Source organism: Podarcis filfolensis (assembly GCF_964270895.1).
Source record: "Podarcis filfolensis genome assembly, chromosome: 11".
NCBI classification, from domain to species: domain Eukaryota; kingdom Metazoa; phylum Chordata; class Lepidosauria; order Squamata; family Lacertidae; genus Podarcis; species Podarcis filfolensis.
This window is the reverse complement of record NC_139613.1, coordinates 49806270-49825865: the sequence shown is the minus strand read 5'-3', so window position 1 is coordinate 49825865 and position 19596 is coordinate 49806270. Positions and strand designations below refer to the sequence as shown.

The following is a 19596-nucleotide window of genomic DNA, read 5'->3' as shown; positions in this document are numbered from 1 at the left end:
AGCTTATTTTTGGACTACAGTTCCCATCATCCCTGACCACTGGTTCTGCTAGCTAGGGATGATGGGAATTGTAGTCCAAAAACTGTTAGAAACCCAAGCTTAGGAAACACTGCTTTAAAGAGAGATAATACAGCAGAATTCATGTGGAGAGATTAGCAAGGAGACATTAGCCTAATAAACCACATCTGAGTTTTGAAATAAATTAACAGTCAATGCCCTTAACTGTAATTGACACATCCAGTTTTAAATTCTAATTAGAACTGCAGGGCAGGTGGGGGCAAACCAGGATCCACACCAATGCAAATTTCTGTCCCTAGGTGAATATCAGTTTTGGGACAGGCATGATTTTCATTGGGACTATGGTTGCGGAGATTAAGCCATATTCCCAATCCCAATATCCTACCTGCAGCTACTATTCCCATTTAAAAATAAATAGACAGACTCATTAATAATGAGCATACAGTGAACATCATATCCAGTTTGGTCCTAAATGCTGGACTGCAGTACAGTTGTACCTCGGAAGTCAAACAGAATCCGTTCCGGAAGTCCGTTCGACGTCCAAAACATTCGACTTTCAAAGCATAGCTTCTGATGGGCTGCAGGAAGCCGCAGAAGCCCCATTAGACATTCGGCTTCCAAAAGAACGTTCAAAAACCGGAACAGCCACTTTCTGTTTTCTATTGTTCGGGAGCCAGAACTTTCAACTCCCAATGCATTCGGGAGCCAAGGTACAACTGTACTGACATTATAGTTTTCTGAATTATGGAGAATGCTTCGAAACTTGTAAATAAATACCAGGGAGAGAATGCTGCAGGAATAGTTTTATCCTATTCATTTGAATAGGGAGCCACTTCCATCTGAGCTCTGTATATACTTAATTCCAGCGCCCACACATGGTCACAGAGTACATGCTTCCAAATGGTTTAAAAGTTAGAAACAAAATAAATCATTAGCTAAACTGAAATACTGCTAACTCCAGCAGGAAAACGTTCTACAAACCACCTGAAAAAGATGTCTGGCTGAGAGAGCTTTTTAATATTATTTGCAAATATTTTTATATACCTCACCTTTCAATTAAAGTATGTGTTTGCAGATGACACGGAATTTTTCTACAAGTAAAAAATTCCAAAATATAGTACTGACAAATTCAGAGTTTTATGCTGCATCTGACCACTGTGCAAGATATAGCTACCAATTGAATTGGTTATTCTTCATTGCATGTGAAATTGACTTGTTTTTAGGGGCAGCAGCTGCTTCACCTATTTTCCACAAAAATTATTAGAACTGAAGCACGGTACCAACAACAGATGACATTCTGCAGTATTCATTTTACAAGTGCATAAAGTATATCCTAAGTCCAAGCAAATCACTTAGAAATAAATCACAGTAGCCCACTTTTTGAGAGAGAGCTTGAACTGCTATAGAAATCTCAAGCTCTGGAAGTGTATCCAAAAGGGAACAATGGCCAATTGTGCTACAGATGTATTGCATACATTGAAATATTCCATGAATTTTTTTTTTGCCTAAGTAGCAGCCCAATCCTCTTCCCCAAAGTTTCCATTTATCACAAACACCCAGCGGTCGATATATGATCTTAATATCATTTCATTAACTGCCAATGAAATTTTAAGTAAAAAGACTGAGAATATGTATCTGTCTCTCTGTGTATGCATACATGCAAACACCCACACACCCACTAGATGTTTCTAAAATAAATGTGAGGCATTTTAACTTTAGTGTGTCCAAGCTGCTTAAACTGAATTGAATTATTTTAATGGCTACTGTCAAATATTCTACAGCAGGCTTCCTCAACCTCGGCCCTCCAGATGTTTTGAGACTACAATTCCTATCATCCCTAACCACTGGTCCTGCTAACTAGGGATCATGGGAGTCATAGGCCACAAACATCTGGATGGCCGAGGTTGAAGAAGCCTGTTCTATAGGTACAGTCATATCTTGGTTCTCAAACATAATTGGGTATTTGTATTTATGTAATTGGGTATTTGACTGATTGATATTGGAATTGATATTATAATTTGGTATTGATACAATGAGGCATATATTGGATTGTTATTGAAAACTAATAAAAATATTTTTTTTAAAAAAAAGAAGAAGAAAAATGACTTTCAATGTTTCTGTAGCTCCTACAATAAAAAAATGTGGAAATGATTTTGGATTTTATCTCAGAAAGCTTTCATAAATCACATATGCACATTTACTCATATTCAAGCACTCCGTTTTGAAACTTTAGATGTTAATAGAAGACCATGTGCCTAAGAGTTAATCTGCACTTTCCTGAAACAAGCCATGAAATAAGTAGTTTGCACAGCTCTTCTGGAACGCAACACCTCCAGAATTCAATAGAAGATTTTATGTTGGGGATCTGTTTGTGTTCAGTTACGTGGCTGTCCAATAGCATTATCAAGTAATACAGCCCTAGAAGGACAACACATTTAAATCAGCCCGAAGAGTTCAAAATTGTCACTTTACTTTTAAAGATCTAGTAACTCCCCATTCTGGCATCTAAGGCATGAAGTCCTCCCAAAATTCTGTTCATTAAAGCTGGCATTTGGTCATTTTTATAGTGTGAACTGTGGAGGAGTAACTTGCTCACAGTCAAATATTAGCATCATTTTCAGAATATTCCTTTGTCAGGCTCTTCAAAATTGCATTCTCTGACAGTCTCAGCAGCAGTGCAGCTGAGGTTTCTGTTTTTGCAAAGGTTTGAAATTTTCAAAAAAAACTGAAATCCATCTAGATAGTGTCTGAATGTAACCATTCACATTATGATTTCCCTATTTTGCCTTCTGTCTGTTTTCATCCAAGGCACAGTACCCCCCCACACCTAAGTTTCCTGAAGGAGCATCTCCACCCCCATCGTTCAGCCCAGCCACTGAGATCCAGCTCCGAGGATCTTCTGGCGGTTCCCTCCCTGCAAGAAGGAAGGTTACAGGGAACCAGGCAGAGGGCCTTCTTGGTGGTGGTGCCCGCCCTGTGGAATGCCCTCTCATTTTGACTCAAGAAAATCACCATTTTATAGTTCAAATTGGGAAAAATAAATACAGTAAATGGACAAAAGTACAAAGATTCACAAAATGTTTAGGGGTATGTGTACCCCTGCGTGCCCCCAGAAAAAAGCACTGATTATTTTATTTTTTATTTTAAAAAAAATATTTCCATTTCTACCACACCTTTTAAATCAGTTGATTTTAACTCTGCTCCTTGCTGATAAGCGTTCTTTGCTGCATTTTTCATTCATGTTTATTATTATTTTATCGCCTGATTGTCATGGGGTTGTAATTCAACTAAATCACTGTGCAAGCAGAACAAATTCCCCATGCGCAACAGAACTGCTGTCCCCCAATCTGTTGCAAAGGGTTGGGGGGAAAGTAGATTTGGGGGCCCACAGAATGAAAAGATATTCCACTGTGCTCACAGAAGCTGTTCTGTCTACATAACAACTTAGTTGCACACAGCCCATGTATTTTAACTTTCTTCCCAGGGAACTCTGTGTGTCTTTTAAAGAGCAAAGTATAAATATTAGAAATAACATTTAGTTTGTGAATCACATAGCAACCACCTCTGTTCTGGCACTGAGATATGTAAGCCTGCATGTTTCTCTCTCTCTCCCGCTGTTGCTATGTCAGATGAGTATACAGCCACTGTGAAGCTTGATATGGACTAGTTTAATAGCACAATATGCTCTACACAAATCTGGTATATGTAATATAATAGTATTTAGAACTTCATATCTGGCATTAGAGCAAGAGATGAAACATGCCTTTGCCTGAGAGGCATATTTGTAATATGTACTCCTTTTCTTAGGTACAAATTATTACAAGCTAGCATCTAGGAGGCATAAAAGGAAAATAGGCAAAGTTGAAGGGTATTCGTTTATATATAACATTCAGATTATATATGGGTGTGTGTGTGTTTCTATCTACATGCACTAAACAATATTTTCAAATCAGAACTACAGTATGAATGGAAAGAGGTGCGGCTGCTGTAAGTTTGTCACTTGACGCATCAGAGGACTGATTTGCAGGGCTGTCTTAAGAATACAGTGGTACCTCGGGTTAAGTACTTAATTCATTCCAGAGGTCCGTACTTAACCTGAAACTGTTCTTAACCTGAAGCATCACTTTAGCTAATGGGGCCTCCTGCTGCTGCCGCTCTGCTGAAGCACGATTTCTCTTCTCATCCTGAAGCAAAGTTCTTAACCTGAAGCTGGGTTAGCAGAGTCTGTAACCTGAAGCGTATGTAACCTGAAGTGTATGTAACCCAAGGTACCACTGTATACCATGCCAGGGTGCAAAGATTCTCCTGGCGTCCCCCCCCCCAGGCACACAGGAGGGCGGAGCCAGCCAGCCGCCTCAGTGTCTCGCTGGTTCGGTCACCCCCGAACTCGTGGCTCAGATCCACCCGCAGAAGAACCCACCATGGTGCTCCGACCGATGGGCGGGCTCTTCCCCAGACTCAACTCTCGGGCCCCGGACTCTCAGCCTGGCGCCCCTGAGAGCCCAGTGCCCGGGTGCCCCACACCCCTAGCACCTATGGGTAAGACGGCCCTGCTGATTTGAGTCCAACCAGATGCATCAAAAAGGACTTGTTCCACAACACTAATGGAACTTAGGAATAGCCGTTGTCAATGCTATATTGGACAAAAGTCAGCAAGTTTGACTGCTTCTGCGATGCAGCAGAGACATCCCGATAGCCCACATACGAAAATGCACAAGAAAAAGTGAATGGAACCAACATTACCGAACAATGGAAAGCAAAGCAAAATTCATACTTACGGGCTGAGGCTGTTCTGCAATACAGCAGTTGAAACACAACCAGAACTCGCTCATTTTTGCTACCAGTTCAAAGTGCAAATACAGAGGTTAGGAGCGAGAGATAAAGCTCCAAATCTGTGAGATAGTATCTCCTTTTAGTCAATGTGCACAGGTCCCACAGAGGGTAAATAAAATCCGTCTTTTAAACTTTCCCCTGCAGTTCGTGTTGGCACCAGAGTAGCTGCTTTCTTTTTCTCTTCCCTCTCAAGATATCGGGCCCGGCATTACAGAAAACAATGTTCTACTCCAGCTTCCAAATGGTAACCTGGGAAAAGAAGAAGTAAAAATAAAATTCACAGTGCTTGTTACATGGTTTCTAAAGCAACTGGTTTAAAATCTGTTGCTTGGCACTTAGAACCAACTAGGTTCGAGAACATTCTAGGTTCTACAACATTATGCACCAGACATCATTCAATATAAAAAAAAATCCATTTTTACTCAGTAGAAAATAAATTTCAAAATACAGAGAATCAGAGCACAAACACTATATTACCTTTCTTCCTCTCCCATGAGTATTAAGGGCTTAATAGTATCCCCACCAAACCCACGCAAATAGTCTATATGAACACTTTCTACATTGTATTGCAATGCGACAAGGGCAATGAAGTCCTCCTCCAGCTTTAAAAATATTCCTTTTTTCTTAACACAATTAAGGTGCTGACAGAGTGCCCCCTCCACACCACCACTGTTTGTTCATACCGCAAGCTCATTAAATAACCCAGCCTTGTTTAAGTGTGTTTCAACAACCTGGTTGGTGTCCGCATGCTGCCAGACGGGCATAATTTACTACTGCTATCCTGCTGCTTCAAGTAATAGTGTTTTCCAAAACGGAAAATAATATTTGAAGTATGAGCTGTTACCTTAAAAGGTTTTAAGCTCCTGGAGCGGAAAAACTGAGACGCACAAAATTCCACCCATTCTTTTGTGAAATTGAAGGGCTAGTTAATCGCTAACCTGAAACTATATAGCTGTTACACTTTGAAAGGGCAATGAAGCATTACTTTGGTCATTTGGCATATTACCTCTTTTCCCAGGCTTGCCTTGTAAATCAAGGTCAAAATATATTACGCAGAAGACAGAGAACGCCAAAGGCACCATTGTGAGCCCTTTGTGAAATTCATATAATCGCGTGCTTCCTCTTAATGCTGATTTTGGGTGGTCCTATACTTATCAGTTTGGAACAAAATGGGCCATAAAAAAACAGAGATAACCCATTCTGCATACAAAGTGAGCTCCCCAGGTATGCAGAAGTATATTACTTTGCAAATTAAAAATGAAAGAAACGGGGGGGGGGGGATAGCCTGATCAAGACCTATGTTCCTTGCCTTCCAGCACCTGCTGAGAACAGCTGAGCTATGAAATTTTGTGGCAATTAGTCCATTAGCATTACAGTGGTACCTCGGGTTACATACGCTTCAGGTTACAGACTCCGCTAACCCAGAAATAGTACCTCAGGTTAAGAACTTTGCTTCAGGATGAGAACAGAAATCGTGCTCCAGCGGTGCAGCAGCAGCGGGAGGCCCCATTAGCTAAAGTGGTGCTTCAGGTTAAGAACAGTTTCAGGTTAAGAACGGACCTCCAGAACGAATTAAGTACGTAACCAGAGGTACCACTGTATATAGCACAGTGGTGGAAAGTTTCAGGGTGGTGGGAAAGAATGAAAAAAGTATCCTACCCCTACACTTCCAAAACCTCTCTCCCACCACCCACCCCCTAAGCATCTAAATAGTGCTTCAAGGCTTCTATTAGAGATTGGGATAATCTCATTTTGTGGGTGGGGGGCTCCTCTTGAATTCTGGTGTTAAAAGTAAGGACAAGTGTAATCTCTCTTGTGGGCGAGTTCATTAGGACAAGCTATAAATCATGGGTAGGCAAACTAAGGCCTGAGGGCTGGATCCAGCCCAATCGCCTTCTAAATCCAGCCCGCAGACGGTCCTGGAATCAGCATGTTTTTTACATGAGTAGAATGTGTGCTTTTATTTAAAATGCATATCTGGGTTATTTGTGGGGCATAGGAATTCGTTCAATATTTTTTTTCAAAATATAGTCCGGCCCCCCACAAGGCCTGAGGGAGAGTGGACCAGCCCCCTGTGAAAAACTTTGCTGACCCCTGCTGTAAACTACTGTCATAATCAATGTACCATTGATATTTGAAGCATAGAAATGAAAGTCTTTTACAAAAATATATACAAAGAAACACCACAAGGACGTCAGTAGCTGCCCATGACATTTAACAAAGTGGACTCTTTTGTAGAAGATTGTGTTTTAATAGTATTAATTGTCTGCTGACAGGATAACAGACAGAAGTTATTTTAAGCAATGTTGCAACATAATAACTCAACTGTGTGACTGGATGATACATGCCTAAAAAAACAAGGTACGTTGTTGGTGACCACTGAACTCAGAACTAGTCCATGACCTGGATCTGGATTTTGATCTAGATCTAGAATGCGATCTCAACTGAGATTTTGGATCTAGCTGGTTCTTTTCACATTGATTCTTTTTCTGAAGGCATGAGATTGACAGTGACTGCAGAGGATCTTTTGGTCAAATGGGGTGTCAGTGACCTGCAGCAGGAGTACTAGTGTTACCTTCCATAGTTTAAGGAGACAAGCATTTCTGAAGGCAGGGGGCAATTTGTGGTTAAACCACTGTGCCGCTTGGGCTTGCTGATCGAAAGGTTGGTGTTTTGAATCCCTACAACGGGGTGAGCTCCCATTGCTCAGCCCAGCTCCTACCAACCTAGCAGTTCGAAAGCACACAGTGCAAGTAGATAAATAGGTACCGCTCTGGCGGGAAGGTAAGCGGCGTTTCCGTGCGCTGCTCTAGTTTAGTCATGCTGGCTTAGTGTGATGGCCTGGGATTCGGACTCGGAGGCTGAACCTGAGGGATCCCAGCCTGCACAGGATTCCCCGCCTCCAGAACCAGCTGAGCTGGGGCTGGGGCATGAGCCTGAAGGGTCCTCATCTGTGCTGGATCCTCAGGTGCAGGCACCAGCTGTATCTGCTCTGGCTCCAGAGGTGATGGAGGACCCATTGCCTGCACGTGCTCCACTCTCAGCCCCGTCAGAGGAAGCTGAGGTTGCCTCTGAGTCCGGTAATCCTCCAGCCTCTCCTGAGCTGCAGAGGCTCAGGGCAGAGAGGCAGAGGGAACTAAGTTCCCGCAGGAAGAGTGCTCGCCTCCAGGCCAGGAGAGGCGAGTCACCTGTGGACTGGGGCCGCCCTATGCCTCGGGGCAGATAAAAGCCAGCCAGCCCCAGTCCCAGGTTGCGGGAGCAACATTGTTGTTAGCCTCTTCCTGCCTGCACCCTGTCCTGCTCTTCAGCCAGAGTTCCTGACCTCACCCGACTCCCTGCCTTGGACCCAGCTTCAGCTTTGATGGACAGCCTCCATACAGCACCCTCGACCTCGGACTGGACTTGGACCTTGCTGCACGGTTAACCCTCGGGACCAGCACACTTAGTCATGCTGGCCACATGGCCCAGAAAAACTGTCTGCAGACAAACGTTGGCTCTCTCGGCCAGTAAAGCGAGATGAGCGCCGCAACCCCAGAGTCATTCACGACTGGACTTAACTGTCAGGGGTCCTTTACCTTTTTAAGAAAAGACTGTGCTTCTTTCTTTCCTCCATGACTGCAAGAACCAGGCTCAGTCTGTTGACACCGGATGCTATAGAGAAAGCCTGAGCCAGTCACAGTTTGGTAGGCTGAGGGCCAACGCACACAACTGCCAAATGTGTGGCCAGCTACTTTTCCTTCTTGGCCCAGATTGCGTGTTGCTTCTGGTGAATGGATCAAAGCTTTCGACGACTCATGCGAGAGATGGAAAATCTATCTCTAAATGTGTGTTTCCATCTGCCGGTTCCAACACCTGCAGATCAGGCACTCCAATTAATTCCTAGAACTTCCTGTATAAATACTGCCATGAAAGCACAGGTTTATTACATGAAGTATAATTAAGCTAAGTCGGGCGTATAATTATTACTGGATTTTTAAGCAAGGAATTTTGCGACAGTACAACTAGTTCCTCTAGGTAAAAATTAATCTTTATTGTTTTTCGGAAATGGAGTTATTAAGCTGTTCGTGGGGAGAAAAAGTAGTTTGAAACTTTCTGGTTCTGAGCAAGTGAAGTGATGGTGGCTACACTCTTGGTGGGTTTGAGGAAGAAGGGGATCAAACATTCGGGACAAACTTTGCATTGCTCAAAAACATAGTGGGGAAGACAGTGTGCTTGTGTATTATCCAGGTGCTAACTGTTTATGAGGATCAAGAGAACGGGCCTTTTCTGTAGTGGCTCCCCAATTATTTTATTTTTTAACATTGAGCACAATAATTTATTTGGAGTACCAGAGCTGAATCGAATTCGCAGCCTTTCTATTTTTCTTTTCTCTCTCTCCTTTTAATTTTTTATTTTATTTTGACAAAGTAATAACCATAAATAAATAAGAATAAAAAATGTGCACCCCACGACCGAGACCATTCCACTGTAACTATCCAACCTCCCAAAATTTCAGCGTCTCTTGCGATGGTTTGACCCTGTTCCATTTCAACAGTACAAATTCTACAAACACCTTCCGTACGTCCACAAAATCATTTCTCCTGCATATTCCCCATCTTACCTTAATGGCACATGTTAATTTATCATTAATAACTATATCCCGCACCTCTTTATACCATTCTTCCATTTTATATTCTGCTTGCCCCTTCCACTTCCTAGCTATAATAATGCATGCAGCTGTCAAAAAAATTGTGAACAAGTCCTTCATAGCCTGTGAACCTTCCACCTCACTGTAAATTGAGAATAATGCTCCCCGATTGTGGAATTCTCTCCCCAGAGAGGCTTGCCTGGCGCCATCACTACATGTCTTTAGTCACTAGGCAAAAACATTCCTCTTTACACAGGCCTATGGCTATTAAATAATCTATGGCCTGGGAAAGTATGAGGGAAAGGACTGTTATTATGATGACTGTTTTATTATTAGGCTGCCTGTCAGTATGCATTTTATTAAGTTTTTATTTCATTTTTATCATTGATGCTCTGAAATGTTGTACACCGCCCTGGGATCTTCTGATAAAGGGTGGTACAGTGGTACCTCCGTATACGTCTGCCCCATCCAGCGTCCATTTCAGCAGATGTCTCTGGCAGGTGCAGAAAAGCTAAATCGCGCTTCGCGCATGCACAGCAGTGCTTTGTTGAGCGCCCTTTTCGTCAAGCGTCCGGGGCTCCGGAACAGATCCTGGACTCAAAACAAGGTACCACTGTATATAAATAATAATAATAATGACTTCAAGGGGCCTGCGGCTCTCCCTTCTTCCTGATGTTCATTATCTTTAAACAACACTTGGACCAGAAAGCCCTTCAAACAGAGGACTGTCCTCTGTAAAACAGGACATGTGGCCATCCCCGGGGATTATATGACATTTTAAAAATACATTTATCTGTGCATAAGTATAATAAGATACCAAACATTCTAAATATAATTTTTTATTAATACTGATCTTTGGGAAACGCAGCGTAATGTGAGGAAAGTTCAGGACCTAAATGCTGCGCTCTGAGAGACAAACCAAATTATTACATGTAGTACAGTTCTTGCCTGTCTAGGTTTCTCAGATTAATGAAGGCCCATGAGATTATCCCCTTAAACAAGATTGAAGTATAGTTGCAGACAACCAATATTTTTAATTGGCTAAAATTGTAGCGTTGCATAATTCAGCAACGGCATTCTAGGTAAAGGAGACTCCTGCAATGCACTCCTAATCACTTTATATCCCTAATCTTATTAGCTAGAGTGATGAATTTATTAAGAACTTAGATTTACAGCTAGCACTAAAGCTCAGAATTGGAGAGGCTTCTTCACCCACAACTGTATTTGGTGTGAGAAACAGGACCATTATTCTCATTTCATAGATGACCAAGGCTGAAGAGCTTGCTGTTTTCCCCACTGAAACTGTGCTATTGCCTTCCTTTAACAACATCACCTGGTTCCTGTAAACTTACAGGTGAAAGAGGAGAGAGGTTTTCAGAGGGGATCTTCCAAAACCTTTTCCTCTGTGAGGCAATATGTAAGGACCTAACCCCAGGTTTATTAACTTTACATGGGTACCTAGGCAAAATATGCCTCTGCTTTCAGACTGAGGCTTTTGACACCCATTACTTGCATATTTCTTCACACAACCCTCCAGAGTTCACTACCACAAGATGTAGTGACAGCTAGGGCTAGGCTATATATCAATATATTGTCCAAAACTGGTGCTATCGGTTTCATAATTTTTGACCTGGCAATATATCGCGAATCATGAAATGTGTTAGGGCTGGGCAAAATATTGTCCAAAACCGGTTTGAAGTCCACATTGTGATATCAGTTTCATAAATTTTAACCTGGCAGTATATCGCAAATTGTGTGTGTGTGTGTGTGTGTGTGTGTGTGTGTGTGTATGCAAAAATCACAATGTGGGGGAAAACGTGAGGCCATCCAATGCCTCTACATAGCTCCATCCATATTTCAGACATCATGATATATCAATACAGTGGTATCTCGGTTTACGAACTTAATCCGTTCCGGAAGTCTGTTCTTAAACTGAAACCGTGCGTAAACCGAGGCACACTTTCCCTAATGAGGCCTCCCGCCGCAGGTGCCCTTCCACAGTTCGGTTTCTGTTCGTAGACCGAGGTAAAGTTTATAAACCGGGACACTACTTCCGGTTTTGTGGAGTTTGTAAACCAAATAGTTCGTAAACAGGGCTGTTCTTAAACCAAGGTACCACTGTATATCGTGATGCTGAGCTGGTGATACATCATGATGTTGAAAACCAGGTATCACCCAGCCCTCCTATTTGCCTCTACATAGTTCCAACCTTATTTCAGACATTGTGATATAGCAATATATTGTGATGTTTAGCTGGTGATATATTGTGATGTTGAAAACCAGATATCGCCCAGCCCTATTGATGGCCACCAATTGAAAGTGATTTTGACAAATTGTTGGAGGATAAGGCTATCAAGGGCTAAGAATGGCTACTAGTCATTATGGTTATATTCTAGCTTCAGGATCACAGGTAGCACGTCTCTGAATACAACTTGCTGAGGAACAACAGTAGGGTAGGGCCATTGCCCTCATGTTTGTAGGCTTCCCAAAGGAATCTAGTTGTTGAACATGGGAAACAAGGCATGGAATTGCAGGCAAAAGTTCTTACATTAAGGAAACTAATAAGATTACTAGTACACATAATAAAATTACAACCAAAGCAACAGGTATGCTAGCTGTACTTAGGTCCCATCAAGTTATTGACTTACTTCTCATTTATTTCAATGAAAATAAGCACAACTAACTTTTCCAAGCACAATTCAAAGTGTTGGCGCCAACCTTTCAAGCCCTAAATGGCCTCGGCCCAGTATAACTGAAGTAGTGTCTCCACCCCCATTGTTCAGCCTGGACACTGAGGTCCAGTTCTGAGGGCCTTCTGGTGGTTCCCTCATGGCGAGAAGTGAGGTTACAGGGAACCAGGCAGAGGGCCTTCTCGGTGGTGGCGACCGCCCTGTGGAACGCCCTCCCATCAGATGTCAAGGAGATAAGTAACTATCTGACTTTTAGAAGACATCTGAAGGCGAGCCCTGTTTAGGGAAGTTTTTGATGTTTGATGTTTTATCATGTTTTTAATATTCTGTTGGGCATTGCCCAGTGTGGCTGGGCAAACCCAGCTAGATGGGCGGGGTATGTATGTATGTATGTATGTATAAATCAATCAATCAATCAATCAATCAATCCAAGGCAACCTTATAGAAATGAAAAAGAAACCAACCAAACTTAAACCAACAATGCCACCAGGGCAGCAAATAAAGACCTCCGTCAGAAATGATAGGGAGCATGTGCCACGCACAACTCAGCAGGGCAAATTCTCAACAAAATAAAGGCAACGGACACATATGAAGGAGGAGATACAAATCAATTAATTGAGCTTAGATGCCTCTCCAGCCCCTTTCAATTCATGGACAGGGTTATGGTATTAGCTGGGGACTATAATGTATACAAGTGTCAATTCATAGGGGAGCGCATCAGGACACAAAGGGTTGCTGTCCAATTTGCGACATGCCCTTGTTTCTTTGAAATGGTGCCTCCTTATGGTGGCTGCCTTTGTGGCCATTGCAATTTCTGCAGTCGTGATGGCTTTGCAAAGCGCTGCCATGAGCATGCAAATCCCACTCGCTGCATATATGTAGGGCCGGATTTAGGTTTGATGAGGCCCTAAGCCAGGCACCCTCAAACTCGGCCCTCCAGATGTTTTGGGACTACAACTCCCATCATCCCTAGCTAACAGGACCAGTGGAGGGTCCTGTTAGCTAGGGACCTGGACAGCTGAGTTTGGGGGTGCCTGCCCTAAACTACTGAAGGTAATGGGTCCCTTTATATGTCCAGCTGTCCTTTGTCAACAACAAATTGTCACTGTTTTTTGTGTTGAATATATGCTATATGGTAATTTATAGACCTAATAGGTCCATACACAACACAAAGCACTGTTGCTGTATGTAGGTTTTATTTTATTTGTTTTTATCTTATATTATGGAAATGTACATCGAGTTTTTTTTCTTTTTTGGGGGGGGCCAGGATAGTGGGGCCCTAAGCTATAGCTTGTTTAGCTTATACGTAAATCCGGCACTGTATATACAGCCCCAAAGACTAACAGCATCTCTATACAGTCCCTACTGGGCTGCATCTCAAAGCCTGCCAAGAAGCTGGCAGCAAAATGTGCCTAATAATTCCAAAAACACTTTCAAGCTGCATGTACCCTCATCGTTCTAACGAACGAGAGGGATCTTGTCTCTCTCTAAAGCAGCATTTTTTCAGTCCTTAATCAAACCTCTTAATGAGTAACAACGGAGAACATGAAGTTACTAACTGAGAGCGGGGAGGTTACATAGTTGTAACTCTGAAGCAGGGAAAAGTAAAAGCGTTGCTCAGAGTGAACAGACTGGAACCAGGATGATTTCAGAGCGGCAGCAGAAGTTTAATGTTAATAAACTCTCACAACGCAGCGTAAGAAAAAATATAGCTTTTGTCAGGCTGCAGACCCCTCTCCCTCTATCTGAATATAAAGGCAACATCCAAATGAAATTGCTAAATTATTACCATTCAAGAGCAGAAACCCCCTCGCACAATTTTTAAATATTTAAGAGGCTCACTTTTAAGGATCAACCCTTCTTTTCTTGCTTTGTGGCTGCCTTGCTTCTTTGCTGCAACTTCAGACAGGAAATGTGGTAATGCAGCTGCTTCAGTATTGGGAGGAAGAGATAAAGAGTACAGAAAACCAGAGGAAGGAGGACGACTGCAGGTGTTAACACATCATGAGGGTTTTGTCTACTGAGTATCGCTTGTCTGGGCTTCAAATACACACTCTGTGTATGTGAGTGTGTGTGTGAGAGAGAGGGGGGGTGGCAGTATGTGCAACACTGCCAACTGGGTTATGGTCGATTCTGACCAAAGACTCCTAGGCTTACCGTATTTTTCGCACCATAGGACGCACTTTTTCCCCTTCAAAAATGAAGGGGGAATATGTGTGCGTCCTATGGAGTGAAGACAGCATAGCCCCGCGACCCTCTGCCAGCTGGAGGGGTGACGCGCGGCTATGGCAGGAGCCTCTATAGCCACGCGCCACCTCTCCAGCTGGGAGAGCGCACGCGGGGCTAAAGAAGCCCCGCTTACCCTCCCCCGGCTGGAGAGGTGACACGCAGCTATTGCAGCAGCCTCTTTAGCTGCGCACCATCTCTCCAGCTAGGAGAGCGCGCGCGGGGCTAAAGAAGCCCCCCGCAACTCTCTCCCGGCTGGAGAGGTGACACACAGCTATGGCAGGAGCCTCTACAGCCGCGCGCCACCTCTCCAGCTGGGAGAGCATGCGCGGGGCTAAAGAAGCCCCGCTTACCCTCTCCCAGCTAGAGAGGTGACACGCAGCAATTGCAGCAGCCTCTTTAGCCGTGCGCCATCTCTCCAGCCGGGAGAGCGCGCACGGGGCTAAAGAAGCCCCCCGTGACCCTCTCCCGGCTGGAGAGGTGACATGCGGCTATGGCAGGAGCCTCTATAGCCGCGTGCCTTTGCGCTGCTCCCCGACCTGCTCTTTGGGGCTGGTGGTGGGCTTCCCCCTGCCAGCCCCAAAGAGCAGGTTGAAAGGAACCTGAAGCCTGGAGAGTGAGAGGGGTCGGTGCGCACCGACCCCTCTCATCCTCCAGGCTTCCAAGGTAGCCGCCTGAAGGCGTCTGACCGCACCTTAAACGGCACCTTGTTTTAGAGGGGGAAAACAAGAGGGGGGAAATTCTCCCCCTCTCTGCGCAGCGCCTCCTGCCGCTTCGCTGAAGGGGTGCTGGGCAGAGAGGGAGAGAATTTTTTTTTCTTGTTCTCCCCCCTCTAAAACAAGGTGCGTCCTATTGACGGTGCGTCCTATGGTGCGAAAAATACGGTAGTTTATATAAGTGTATACAGTGGTGTAGGGACGCAGGTGGCGCTGTGGGTAAAACCTCAGTGCCTAGGACTTGCTGATCATATGGTCGGCGGTTCAAATCCCCGTGGCGGGGTGAGCTCCCGTCGTTCGGTCCCAGCTCCTGCCCACCTAGCATTTCGAAAGCACACCAGTGCAAGTAGATAAATAGGTATTGCTTTATAGCGGCAAGGTAAACAGCGTTCCGTATGCTGCGCTGGTGCTGGCTCGCCACCTGCAGCTTCGTCATGCTGGCCACGTGACCCGGAAGTGTCTTCGGACGGCGCTGGCTCACGGCCTCTAGAGCGAGATGAGCACGCAACCCTAGAGTCAGACATGACTTGCCCGTAGGGGCAGGGGTACCTTTACCTTTATACAGTGGTACCTCGGGTTACAGACGTTTCAGGTTACAGACTCCGCTAACCCAGAAATAGTACCTCAGGTTAAGAACTTTGCTTCAGGATGAGAACAGAAATCGCACTGCGGCAGCAACAGGAGGCCCCATTAGCTAAAGTGGTACTTCAGGTTAAGAATGGACCTCCAGAACAAATTAAGTTCTTAACCTGAAATACCACTGTACTGAGTTCTTCCTAGGCCTTTGCTCTAAGAGGCTTCCTTTGGTCAACATCAAGTATACACTCCCAGAGTTACGCTAAATGTGTTACTTCCAGCAAATGAGCCACCATAGCCATTAGAGAGCCTTGAAAATTTGTCAAAAAAAAATTTTTTTTTCCTTCCAGTAGCACCTTAAAGACCAACTAAGTTAGTTCTTGGTATAAGCTTTCGTGTGCATGCACACTTCTTCAGATACACAGAAGTGTGTATCTGAAGAAGTGTGCATGCACACGAAAGCTCATACCAAGAACTAACTTAGTTGGTCTTTAAGGTGCTACTGGAAGGAAAAAAATTTTTTTGTTTTGACTATGGCAGACCAACACGGCTACCTATCTGTAATTGAAAATTTGTGTCCCTGGCTTCTTAGACTCGTCTACACATCTACTATCTGTAACCCAAGGGGTGCATTGGTTGCCAGATCCGATTCTTTTTCAGCTTTCCTACCCCACTAGGGCGGAGGCAGAGTTGTTGGGGCACATTTAGTAGTTCAGGGCCTGTTAGCTAGCGAAACCCTGCGCCTGCCTTGATGCCATACTCTGGTAGTAATAGAAATAACAAGTCACAGTCCAGGGCCACCACTGTCTTGAGTTGTGCATAGAATGGACTATTTTTGTTTCTTGTCTGCCAGTGAATGCATGACTATTTCTACTTCTTGTATTTGAATGGACAGGTGTGTCTGATGTCAAAAACAGGGAAATGGGACTTCAAATGTTTCCTACATGCTTAACTCTTCTGATCATATGGGGGATGTGTGCCCCCTTACTGGGAGGTCTGCAACTCGGTGGACTTCCTTTAGCTACCTGCTTTGCAAGGAAGTTGTGGGTTTTTTTGTTTTTTGTTTTGCTTTCCGACCATGGCACAGTTGATGCCTGGACTGAGTTCCAAGATCACGTACAGACATTACACAGTTGTGCAGGAATAGCAAGAATGGATGGATATAGCTTTTGTACTGGACCCTTGCTTTTGGACCTCATGGGGCCTGACAGCTCCATCAGAAAACTCCAACGTCAAAAAATCTCTTCTACAACAGTATTATTTTCCCAAGGGGCCAAAAGATGCTAGTGTGGGAGTCATGTAATTCACTCCAGCCATTTCCTTTATTTTACCTTAGTGTGGGAGTCATGTAATTCACTTCAGCCATTTCTAGATGTTATCACAGCAATGTTGAGAAGATACCACGGAACTCCATAATGTATGTGATATTCTTATATTTACCCTGGGCCTTCCCTGGATAATTCCCCACCCCCCAATTAGGTTGCACAGTGTGGAAAAAACAGGAGGTTTGTCAAGTACAGTGGACGCTCGGGTTGGGAACGTGATCCATGGGGGATGCACGTTCGCAACCCACGTCTGTGCATGCGCGGGTTGCGATTCGGTGCTTCTGCGCATGCGCAACTGCCGAAACCCGGAAGTAACCAATTCCGGTACTTCTGGGTTTTGACAGTCTGCAACTCGAAAAAATGCAACCTGAAGCGGATGCAACATGAGGTATGACTGTACCTGGCAAACTATGTTATATGGTTTTGTAGACTACATTTGCCCCTCCATCCATGACATTCATAAGCTGGGCAGGCCTGCTTCAAAACTACTGCAGTACACAAAGTGCCAAAGAGCTCCGAAGAATTATCCTATCTTTCCTGGTTATGGATGTGGGTAGCACAGAAACTCTTCTACATTTCTCCCCCCACCCCACCCCATTCTCCCCCACCCCAGTTCATTCTTTATTTATTTATTTATTTTTTATTATTATTATTATTATTATTATTATTATTATTATTAAAGTTTTATTGGTTTACAAAGGTATGTGCAATGTCTCTTTTTTCAAGTTACATTTTCCATAGGTCAGTTTCATCTGTTGAGACATTAGGGTTACATTAGGAAGAAAAGGGGGGAGGAGAGGCGAGTGGGGGGGGTCGGGAGGCGATGTTTCTAATTTGCTTAATGTATATGTGGGGTTTTGTGTCAGCATCGTTTGTGTGGGTTCTCTTTGCTATTCGCTTGTGTTCCTTTGGTGGTGAGAGAAATTGGGGTTGGCCTAGGGTGTGGATGCTTCTTTGTGATTGGCTGTGGTGAACTTTGTTTTTGTGTTTGAGTGGGGTGGGTGGGTGTTTTTGAATCAGGTTAGCCATATTGATTTGTATGCTGTTGGTGGATTCTTGTCGTTGTCTTGTTGGGCTGTGTATGTGATAAAGGGGAGCCATACCGGGGTGAAGGTAAAGGTAAAGGGACCCCTGACCATTAGGTCCAGTCGTGGACAACTCTGGGGTTGCGGCGCTCATCTCGCTTTACTGGCCAAGGGAGCTGGCGTACAGCTTCCGGGTCATGTGGCCAGCATGACTAAGCTGTTTCTAGCGAACCAGAGCAGCGCACGGAAATGCTGTTTACCTTCCTGCTGGAGTGGTACCTATTTATCTACTTGCACTTCGAAGTGCTTTCGAACTGCTAGGTTGGCAGGAGCCGGGACCGAGCAACAGGAGCTCACCCTGTCGCGGGGATTCAAACTGCCAACCTTCTGATCAGCAAGTCCTAGGCTCTGTGGTATCTTCTTCTATTTGTCCCCATGTCAGTTTCAGTTTATTGGTTATTTTTTCTAGTAGGGCTGTTTCCCATACTATTTGGTACCATTGGTCCATGCTTACTCCTGACAGGTCTCTCCACCCACACCATTCTTTAGTATAAAACAGGTTATAAATAGTTCTGTGCACAGTCAGTTATTAAAACTATATTGCACTGAATTAGATATTAAAACTAATGCCTGAATTAGATTGGCCCCTGCACTCGAAAGCAAAATGAATGCATGTCTTCCCCACATTAATCATAATCTAAAAGTTTGTGTATTTTAAAGTTACCCATTACCATTCTCTTTCACACAGTACATCATGTTGCAGTTACTCCCACACCACTTCCTCTTGCAGCTAACGGGGCCGATGACTATTTAAGGTCTTGTAAGTAATGTGGTTATTTTTGGATTTTCACTGCTTTGTGAGCGTTACAGTACTAGACAAAGCTCGACTAGAAGGAGATTTTTGCCGGATCTGCAGAACCTGAAAAATATTTTAAGTCTTCTCCATCCTCTTGGCCTGCTTTAAAATGATGCAAACCATTTATCTCAACACAACAGATAGCATCAGTGAAGTAATTAAAGAAAATGTGAATGCTTTGGAAACAGACATTCGTTAATGCAGCCTCTGAGCTGAATTTATAACTCTGAATTTTTCATCTCTACCCTATAATTTTCTAAAAATAAGTTCCCCTCACTGGTTATTATGCATAGCTTACTTGGATTAAAGATAACACACGTCAGTGCTGCCTCCTGAACTTTGTTTACTCAAGTAGTCCAACACATGACACACCTACACCTGGCTTGCCAAATAATAACCAGAATATTCATTTTAAAATGAGGTTAACACTTAGGTGAGAGGCAATAAGTCAACTATATGATCAAATTTGTATTGTTTGAGGTGTAGGAAAAGCATTTAAGAGACCAGGAAAGCCAATTTTATGTTCCTCCCCATATGCTCTGATCACCATAAATAAAATGTGCAGGACTTGGCCTCCTCCTATTCTCATGGTCTCTAATCTCATCCATCAGCCACTCATCAGATGAAGGGCATCTAAGTCAGTCAGCATGAATTCCAGGTAGGGATGAAACCCAGCCCCTCTCAGTTAAGCACTGCTCCAAAGA

The 19596-nt window shown here is 43.8% G+C and overlaps 1 protein-coding gene across 6 annotated transcripts in view; it reads right to left on the bottom strand.

The window, feature by feature from the left end:
- The window catches only part of CDC42SE2 (CDC42 small effector 2), a 92781-nt gene that overhangs the window by 29901 nt on the left and 43284 nt on the right, over window positions 1-19596 (bottom strand). For all 6 annotated transcript variants that reach the window (XM_083577248.1, XM_083577250.1, XM_083577249.1 and 3 more), the window contains one exon: window positions 4797-5100. In XM_083577248.1, coding sequence (XP_083433374.1) covers window positions 4797-4850 — 54 coding nt within the window. In that variant the 5' untranslated portion in view covers window positions 4851-5100. The remainder of the gene's footprint in view (window positions 1-4796; window positions 5101-19596) is intronic.